Genomic DNA, 10,000 nt, shown 5'->3' with positions numbered 1-10,000 from the left:
AGCCAGGATATCATCCTCCACCTCACGTTCCTTCTGTGCATTGCGAGCTTTACTTCGCCGTTCCAGGTATTGCTTTGCAAATTCCTTAACTTCCTTGCTGTCCCCTAAATATGAACGGATGTAGTCATGGACTTCATATGGGGACTCCACCTCAGAGAGGAAAGTCACAAACGTTGGAACTGGAAGAGAAAGTTATTACTTTTCTCTGTGTTCTATTCTTATACTTCCACAGAGTTTTAATCCAAACCCCTGTAAGAAGAGGAAAAGTTAGTGAGTGCTACCTCTTGAATCTGAGTTGAAATAATTAATCTACCTAATTCTTTGAAGCACTGTATTATATATTCCTCTTTCCTTAATCCATGAAAAAAGGCATGCCATTGATGTTAACTCCTGTCTTAACTGTTTCAGAGACATTAAGAAATTAAATGCTTTTCTTTGAAAACTGACCATTTTTGCCTTACTTATATCCACACAAGTTAAATTTTTTCAAAGTGAACTACCATGCTATATCAGTCATTCTGCATAAATTTCTTTGCAAAAGGAACTACAGGTGTGTGCAGGTCCATGAATATAGGATAGTATCCATCAATGTCTCCATGGAATAAGTCTAAATCTAAGAGAAGGCACCCCTTTAACCCATCATCACTGGGTAACAGAAATCCCTGAGCGTGATAAACTCACTGGGCGCGGGAGTCCGCTACTTACTGTCAATGGAGGCATGTACTTTCATAGTGTGGAGTGAGCCTTTGCACCACTGAGTGAAATTATCAGCCGGAGATATGCTGTCAGCAAATAATTTCTTAACATTGTCACTCTCATCTTTCACTTTCTTCTTGCTGGCTCGGTTATTATTTGTATTTTGTGCAGGAGCCACAGGCTTGCTCCCAGGATTCTGAGTGTTTGGCTTCCCAGGATTACGACCCGTTGTTGTCACAGCCTTGTTAACCTTCACTGGCTCTGGGTTGTCCCAGAATCCACCTGCTGGGAGAGAGTAAGCCAACTGCATTAGGTATTGAAAGCAATATATGTACAAGTATATGTATGTGTGCATGTGTATAAATTTCAAGGTATACTGAATATGAATATGTATGTATAATGTGAAGGTATATGAATATGTATATGGAGTGAGTTAGGTAGGTAGGTAGGTAGGTAGGTAGGTAGGTAGGTAGGTAGGTAGGTAGGTAGGTAGGTAGGTAGGTAGGTAGGGTAGGTAGGTAGGTGGGTAGGTGGGTAGGTGGGTAGGTGGGTAGGTGGGTAGGTGGGTAGGTGGGTAGGTGGGTTGGTGGGTTGGTGGGTGGGTGTTTGGGTTGGTTGGTGGGTGTTTGGGTTGGTTGGTGGGTGTTTAGGTCGGTAGGTGGGTGAATGGGTGTGGGTGTGGGTGTGGGTGTGGGTGTGGGTGTGGGTGTAGGTGTGGGTGTAGGTGTGGATATGGGTATGGGTATGGGTATGGGTGTGGGTATGGGTGTGGGTATGGGTGTGGGTATGGGTGTGGGTGTGGGTATGGGTGTGGGTATGGGTGTGGGTATGGGTGTGGGTGTGGGTATGGGTGTGGGTGTGGGTATGGGTGTGGGTATGGGTGTGGGTGTGGGTGGGTGTGGGTGGTGTGTGTGTGTGTGTGGGGAGTGGGTAGGTGTAGGTGTGGGTGTGGGTGGGTGTGGGTGGGTGTGGGTGGGTGTGGGTGGGTGTGGGTGGGTGTGGGTAGGTGTAGGTGTGTGTGTGTGTGTGTGTGTGTGTGTGTGTGTGTGTGTGTGTGTGTGTGTGTGTGTGTGTGTGTGTGTGTGTGTGTGTGTGTGTGTGTGTGTGTACACAGTTTGTGCTTACCTGCAGAGGCAGGAGTTTCTGACTGGTTCCAGATGGAAGAATGGTCCTTATTCCACACTGAGTGACCTACATTGGTTGTGGCTGAAGACTGACTATTGTTGTGCCACTGATTTCCTGAGCCAAGGTGCCCACCATTTGCTCCCCCCCACTGCAAAAAAAACGCTCTTGTAAATGGTCATGTACACTAGGAACACCATGGCTGATATGTATAAGTAATGTTTTATTAGCATACTTCAAAGAATCCATTTGTTTACAAAGAAACTCTTGGGCTCACCTGCTGACTAGACATATTGTTGGGTGAGGGTGAGGGAGCAGCTGTGGAGGCACGGTTGGCCCAGGAGAGGTTGGACATGGCTGACCCCCAGACACCTGCAGCTCCCAAACTCAGGTGACTGACAGCAGCTGCACGTTCGGCAGCCTCTTTCTCCTGTCTCTGTAGGGGCACAGTGAAGTATAAAAGGGAGAAAAGCTATAGTTCTCTGGAATTTGGCCAAGATAAGCTGCTTCTAGAAAGGGCTATCTTTATGCTGCTTATGTCAAGAAAAATCTATTGGTTAGAGGCTAATGGCACCATTTATACTGATAAAGGTGGACAGGACACTAAAAATAACAATAACAAAAGCTTATGATGACAATAATCAATCCTTATTTTTATCCATGGCTACCACTTGACCTGAGTGTCTTCTGACTGACCTTCTTAAGCTCCTTCTCCTCCTCAGCCTGAATCTCTAAGAGGGATTTGACAGGCTGTTGTGCTGCTGAATTGGCCTGAGCACGAGCTGCCCACTTTAACCCTGCATTCTTCTGCCTGGCTTCCTCGGCTGCTTGTCTCTGTGCTTCTCTTTGTCTCTGTTGCTGCATCTGTTGCTCCATCTCACGCTCCTGCAAGGAGAATGAAGGGAAACCTTGCAATATATCTCAATTACTTCCTGATCTGGTTATAGATATCAGCCCCTCAACGCTAAGCTTTGTGGAGTAAAAAAAACAGAGAGAAATGAAGATGACAATAATTTTCCTGATGATGATAATTGAATTGTAATCATTACATAAGTACATGTAAAAATATCATAACTGTGCGTAAAATTCACTTTTAATATTTTCATCTTATAGCATTTCTTTCATATACATACATAATCATGTGTCTAACATTTATCTTTAATATTTGCACTTTATACCACAACAATGCTTTCACTTTGCCTATTCTAATAATCAGCTGCCTATGTGGTCGTCAATATCCTATTCAGGCTTTTTGCCACCATCTCCATCATCACATACTGCAAGGGAGTGTCATGTTCAGTAAGGAAATTCTGGCAGTTAATGTTCCAGCTCAAATTGGCACATTCCTACATCAGAAAGGTGGACTGATGTGCACCTATTACAATGGCGGTGCTTAGAGGACACTAACCCTTCTCTCTTTCTCTTCCTGTGCTCTCTGAATATCTGCAAGAGATGGTGCAGGTGCAGCCTCAGGTGTTGCCACTGGAGGAGGTTTGTTCCATGCTGGTAATATATTTTTGAGGTGTTCCTGCAGGAGATGTTGGTGCCGCCTCTCTTCCTCTTCTGCCTGGCGCTTGCGTTCTTCCTCTTCTATCTGCAGAGAGAACATTCTCATTAACTTTTGAATCACTATCACTACTCTTTCCAGATCAGCTGTTCAATATAATTTAGCAGCTTACTCAACCTTTAAAAAAAAATGACACCTTTATACCATCACATATAACAATCAGTGAATTACAATTTTCCTAATTATAAAGGCTGAGCCAAATAGGTACCCCCCTTTAACCCAAACACTGCCTATGGTCATCCTTAGACAAGAGCCCCTTGCCCCTAGTAACCTACGGCACTGACCTGCTGCATATGTCTGCGTTCTTCCTCCAGAGCAATCCTCCTCATCTCTTCCTGAATCTGGGCTTGCTGCCGAGCCTCTTCTTCTTCCTCACGTCTGTTGGTGCCAAACTTTATTAGTTAAATCAAACATACAAAACCTAATAAATCTGCATTTGTATTATTAACCCAAAAAGCAATATGCCACTTGAGAATACATCTCTGCTTTCAAATGCAAGAACTTACACTTATGAAAAGTTATGTCTCATTGATATAATTTTCTATTAGTACACAAAACAATGAATCTGTGTTAGAATCCCCTTCCTCTTAAATATTAAATAATGAGTGTGTGAAATCATTACGACTGTGTTTGTAGACAACCATGATTCAATACAAAAGGAGTTCAGACACATCAGAAAATTTGCAAAATACACTTCATAGATGACTGTTACCTTCTTCTCTCCTCCTCTTGCCTCCTCCTCTCCTCCTCTTGCCGTCTCCTTTCCTCCTCTTGCCTCCTTGCCTCTTCCTGCCTTCTTGCTTCTTCTTTCCTTCTTGCTTCCTCTTTCCTTCTAGTAGCTTCTTCCTGCTTCTGCTTCTGCTGCTGCTGCTGTCTCCGAATTTCCTCCTGTCGTAGCTCTTCCTGGCGCACTTCCTCTTGCCTCCGCTTCACCTCAGCTGCTCTCTGCTGGTCCTTGGGCAACAGACAAGTTGAGAGCTAAATTAGGTTAGGAACAGAATTCTTTGTTTAAAAACTGTCCTCTGCTTTAGCCGATATTCTCAACAGATTTAAAATTTCACCAAATACTTAAGCTACAGACATCTTTCTCAGAGTCCTGTCAATTACATCCCTCAAGCCCTGGTGCTCCACTTCCTTTCCCTGGCTGTGTCCCTAGAACCATCACCACCCTTGCAGACCATCTGCTGCTCACACTCTTACCTGGATCTTTCTCTTCTCCTCCTCTTCTTTCCTCAACTTCTCCTCTTCAATTCTCCTTATTTCCTCCTGTCTCCTAATCTGTTCTTCTTTGATCTTTCGTCTCTCCTCTTCTAACCTCATTTTCTCCTTTTCATGCTGCCGGCGGAGGGCTTCCAAAGTTCTCCGCTGCTCCTCTTGCCGTTTCAGTTCCTCTTTTAGTCTGTTGCAAAAGGAGAAGGGAATATGACTTCAAGGCATTATAAAGATCACTTAACTCACAAAAATGTTTGAAATTCTCTCCTGTTACCTGATTTATCTTTCTGTCAGTTATTTGTATATATGTTTATGCTCCTGCCAGTTCACCATTTCTTTTCAGGCTATAGAAAAAGCTATTATTCCTAATTTCTATAATAACAAATGCATTCTATTTTCATTGATATACTTTTATAAAATCTTACAGCCAGATACACTATCACAAACGAAAACATAGGTTAACCAGACAACCCCATTTGCATTTAAACCCAAAAATGAAATCAACTTTTTTCCTAGAATATTCTGATGACTGTTAATGAAAAAAACTTTTAGCTATCATATATAGGTGAAACTTCTGGCAAATATAACAATATTAAAGAAATTATACATATATTTAAATATTTAGCTATATATGATAATTCAAGGCACTCTCATTGGCTGAATGTGGTGGTCACTAGCTCCGCCCCCTTTTTGCACCCAACAATTTCTGCGATATTTTTTGGTAAGTGGTTTTTTTTTCAGTACATTTTCCTTGAAAATGGTTCAGCAATATTAAAATGATTGAAAAGGAAACCAAGGAAAAAATAATAAATAAAAACAAACAAATAAAAAAATACGTAATGATTGCAATGAATGAAGTTGGAAGTTGCCAACTAGGATTTTCATCAAGATGGATTGGGTCTACATAAAAAATACCTTGGGTTAATCCACTGGATCCAAATGACAAACATCTTGTCATGAAAAAAATGGGCTGGGGGCAGGGGAAAGGAGCATCTCATCATGGGAAAAAAATATATATAATAATAATAATAATAATAATAATAATAATAATAATAATAATAATAATAATAATAAATAAATAAAAATATCAATATCAGCCAAGGGGACGGTAACAGGAACTGTTGCCAAGTGGCAGGTAAGGTAGGAAAGTGGCAGGTAAGTACACAAAGCACTTGGAGGGAGACTGACTCAGGGAGCCTTTGCAGAATTTTCAACAATTCCACAAGGGTAGTGTGTACCATCAGCCATGCCTGGGAGGAAGCTATCTCCAAGGAGGACACTATGTCCACTCACAGGAACCTATTTCTGCCCGATGTTACCAGCATTACCTGATAACTGGATTATGATCCACATATAAGCTGTGAGCAACTAGATCCAATGGGTTAATGATTTTGAAAACTTTTTTTTTAAACCTGAAAAATTGTCTGTGCCCTTTGACATGTGGGTACCTTTTGATTGCCTTTGCCTGGTATCCTTTGAAATCAATGACATGAATAATGTACTTACTGTATGTTCACAGCCCCTCTGTCATAAGATTTAGGAATGAAAGGGTGAGTTTATGAAAATTACTTTCTTTTATCGAGTGAGTGAGTGAGTGAGTGAGTGAGTGAGTGAGTGAGTGAGTGAGTGAGTGAGTGAGTGAGTGAGTGAGTGAGTGAGTGAGTGAGTGAGTGAGTGAGTGAGTGAGTGAGTGAGTGAGCATATAAAGTAAATAAGCAAATAAAGATGTAGGAATAGCTTTTTTTCAGACAAGCAAACTATCAAGTCAAGATGATAATTTGTGTAAAAGACTTGCAAAGGGAGAGGCAACAGTTACTTTTTTTTTTTTTCTATTATTGTCATTGATAAATTTTATGAAAGCCTTTATCCTTAACTATGACACCAAAAAGGAAGTTTATGTCATCAGACTTCTCAGAAAAGCTCCAGGGACATGAGATGGAGAAAAGAACCAGCATATTTTGCCTATAATGGCAGGATAAGCTCTAGGGACATGAGATGGAGAAAAGAACCAGCATATTTTGCCTATAATGGCAGGATAAACAGTTTCTGCTTATCTTGCCTACTAACTAAACTTGAAGCACAGGCCCAGCCTATACAGATACACACCATTTATACTGTCAAAAAAGCTTTAGTTAATTGAGTTAACCCCTTGGGGACGGGTGTAGAAAACTAAAAAAAAATAAAATATACGTTCTAGCGAGGAATGGCAACACGCCGGCTTTGAGCGCGGGAGTTCAGTACATCAAGCCAAATCACTGCCTCGGAGTGCTTTGGTGCGCCCCACATTTCAAGCGGTTTGTTATGACATCCAGAGATGTGACCCGTCATGAAGGGGTTAACCCAATGGCGTCGGGTATAGAAAATTAAAAAAAACTCTACGCTCTGGCGAACGGCGGCAACGCGCCGACTCTGAGCGCATGAATTCGGTACATTAAGCCGAATCATTGCCTCAGGGCGCTTTGGCGCGGCGCCGCTGCGGACAGCCGCACGCCTCAAATCGGGCGTATTGTTATGACAGCGATAGCCGTGACCCATCGCCATTGGGTTAAAGGTATAGTCTTGGACAAAGGTGGTTTGGGGGGTCAAATTGAGGTGGTAGTCCTAGTACAGTGTTACATATATGAAGAAACTACCCAATAAGTGATATCTGATAGCTTAGACACCAATTAGCAAGTATAGATATCAAATCAGTGCATCAAAAAATAAGACTGCCACATATCTTCCCTGCATATCAACTGGCCTCTCCAACATTTCCCATTCCTGTCACTCTTATATGACACTAATTATAGATATCAGATCAAGGAATGGTTAATACCATACAGAAGTGAAATGGAATAATAAATAATTGATAATGATATATAATATAATAACAATGAATGAATGAATTAATAAAAAAAAAGGCATCTCTGTGGGTGGTGCAGGGAAGACTGAGTAGAGTCAAGTGAACTGAGGTGTGTGTGTGTGGAAATGATCATATGGTACTGGAAAACTTATTTGCATAGTTAAGCAGGCTGGATAATAGCAGTGGAAAACATTGCAGTACCAAGGTTATTCTATTTGGTAATACTATACACAAATGATGAAACCAATCTGAAGAAATGATAAACAAGAGAAAGAGCAATGCCTGGGCTTCCTTTTGATCTATAAGGGTAGGCAATTAGTGAACAAAAATAAGGGAAAATTACTTAAAAATTTTGAAGGCCTATAAGTTTTTTTTTCTCACCTCTGCAACCTCTGAGAGCTTACGATTTTTCTAGAAAGAATTTCAAAATACACAGAGCAGTACTTGCTGCTTCCCTCTTCCTTGTCTCTCATACCTCATCCCAATTTCCAACTCCTCTCCACCACTCTGTTGCTGCATCTGGTGGCATCCAAGTTGCACACCCACCAAAAACTTTGTCATGATTTCAGAAAAAAAAAAATCAAGTTCACTTGCAGCTGGACATTATAGGGAATGTACCTCAACACCAACCAATGCTCAACCTCATCTCCTTGCCACCCTATCTTGCCATAAGAAACATATGAATAACATGAAAAATGCTCCTTAGCCTGAGAGAAGCTACAATACAAAATACATTTTTTTTCTGGGACACAAATGCGGGTAGCCTTTCACAGGTAAAGTGCCCCATGCTTCCTGATAACCACATCTTTGAATATGTAATACCTTTGAAAAGGATAACAGGTAGCGTCTGAAATGCTAAGAGAATGTCACTAATACTCCCATGACTAAATGAAACCACTGTCGGAGAGCAAGAAAGCATTTTGAGATTTGTTTTATGGTTGGTATACAACACATCCTTTAAGGATCTTAATTTTTTTGTTTAATTTCCTTATATTGATCTGGTGGTTAACAACTGTTGGCAGATATATTTAACATACTAAAAATCATGCAAATTGGGCAAGACTTCAGACCTCCCAGGTGGTCCCTTTAACCCTATGATCAGGATGATGTGACCATCACATCATGAAAAAATCTAGCTTGAGGGGCAGGTGACATGAACTTGTCATGGGAAAATCTGGCTGTGGGCTGGGTGACGCAAAATTGTCATCATGAAAATTTTGGCTAAAGGCCGGGGTGACTGGCATGACTCACCATGAGTGCACAAGGCTCTTGGAGGTGAATACTCATTTGCCGTTTAGGAAGGGGCTTTTGCATTATTCCATTGATAAACGTGTGTGAAATACACTGTCTGTGAGCCATGACTGGAAGAGCGTCAGCTCCAGGGAGGACACTATTTCCATGCTCAGGATCCTATTCCTGACCGCCATGACTGGCAGTGCTGGTTGTATTACAAAAAAATTTCATATTACGAAAAATAATAAAATGACGCAAAGAACAAAATGTTACTTATTGTTACCATCTTTGCACCGAGTTATGGACTAGCTAGAGAGATGACAGAGTTGCAAGAGAAGCAGTCAATTAATATCTGAATAAAGCAAATCAGACAACTAATAGACACTGGAAAATGGCAAAAAAAGTGAAAACCACTTATGCACACAAGCACACACACAAAGTGTTCATGTCCACCCAGCCTACAAGCTGCACACCAATCAGAGTGGCTGCTCAAGTAAGACTAATGCCTGTATTTTGGGCCATGTGATGGAAGTGAAGCGTCTGGATCCAATGATTTAACTCAATACGTTATTCACAGCTGTAACTGCTGCTTTCCTTCACCTAATATTCTTAATAAATCTATTCCAAAACAAAAACACCTCTACAGCCTTAACCCCTTAACGACGGGTCACATCTATAGATGTCAAAACAAACAGCTCAAAATGTGGCGTCGGCTGTACGCCACGGCGGCGCGCCAAAACACTACGAGCCGGTGATTCGGCTTGATGTACCGAACTCCCGCGCTCAAAGTTGGCACGTTGCCATTGATTGCCAGAGCGTAGTTTTTTATTAGTTTTCTTCACCCGTCACCAAGAGGTTAACTGTTCCAAAATAATTTTTTTCCAATATCATTTAAAGGCATGCGCATCTAAAGTTATTCTCAAACCAGTTGCCTGAAAATACATTCATCAAATAGTTTCTTAGTTTAAGCTTTCATCTATAACAAAATAATTGATAAGTTCAATTCAATTTACAACAATCTCATAACTGTAGTACATTAACCTCTTCCCGATGGGTCACGCTGTGAGGCGTCAAAACAAACTGCTCAATCTGTGACATGCAGCTGTACGCCGCGGCGGTGCACCAAAGCACTATGAGCCGGTGATTCGATTTGATGTACTGAACTCCTGCGCTCAAAGTCGGTGTGTTGCCATTGATCTCCAGAGAGTAGTTTTTTGTTTTTTTTTCTTCACCCGTCATCAAAGGGTTAATGTGAACATTTTGATGACTGTAATATAGATGAAAGTTTAAACTAGCAAAACATTTAATAAATGTATTTTGAGGCATGT

At 41.3% G+C, this 10,000-nt stretch overlaps 1 protein-coding gene across 6 annotated transcripts in view; it reads right to left on the bottom strand.

Moving 5' to 3' along the window:
• LOC125046404 (GRB10-interacting GYF protein 2-like) overlaps positions 1-10,000 on the bottom strand; it is a 43,612-nt gene that overhangs the window by 1,235 nt on the left and 32,377 nt on the right. For 4 of the 6 annotated variants that reach the window (XM_047644172.1, XM_047644171.1, XM_047644176.1 and 1 more), the window contains 9 exons: positions 4,586-4,784; positions 4,098-4,363; positions 3,670-3,763; positions 3,227-3,412; positions 2,515-2,703; positions 2,096-2,254; positions 1,822-1,969; positions 706-981; positions 1-179 (listed from right to left, as the gene is read on the bottom strand). The exon at positions 1-179 is cut by the window's left edge and continues 48 nt beyond it. In XM_047644172.1, the coding sequence (XP_047500128.1) occupies positions 1-179; positions 706-981; positions 1,822-1,969; positions 2,096-2,254; positions 2,515-2,703; positions 3,227-3,412; positions 3,670-3,763; positions 4,098-4,363; positions 4,586-4,784 (1,696 nt within the window). The remainder of the gene's footprint in view (positions 180-705; positions 982-1,821; positions 1,970-2,095; positions 2,255-2,514; positions 2,704-3,226; positions 3,413-3,669; positions 3,764-4,097; positions 4,364-4,585; positions 4,785-10,000) is intronic. The other 2 variants (XM_047644173.1, XM_047644174.1) reach the window with 2 other exon arrangements.

This window comes from Penaeus chinensis, chromosome 39, assembly GCF_019202785.1.
Source record: "Penaeus chinensis breed Huanghai No. 1 chromosome 39, ASM1920278v2, whole genome shotgun sequence".
NCBI lineage: Eukaryota > Metazoa > Arthropoda > Malacostraca > Decapoda > Penaeidae > Penaeus > Penaeus chinensis.
The sequence above is the reverse complement of the archived record's forward strand: the minus strand, read 5'-3'. Positions and strand labels throughout refer to the sequence as shown.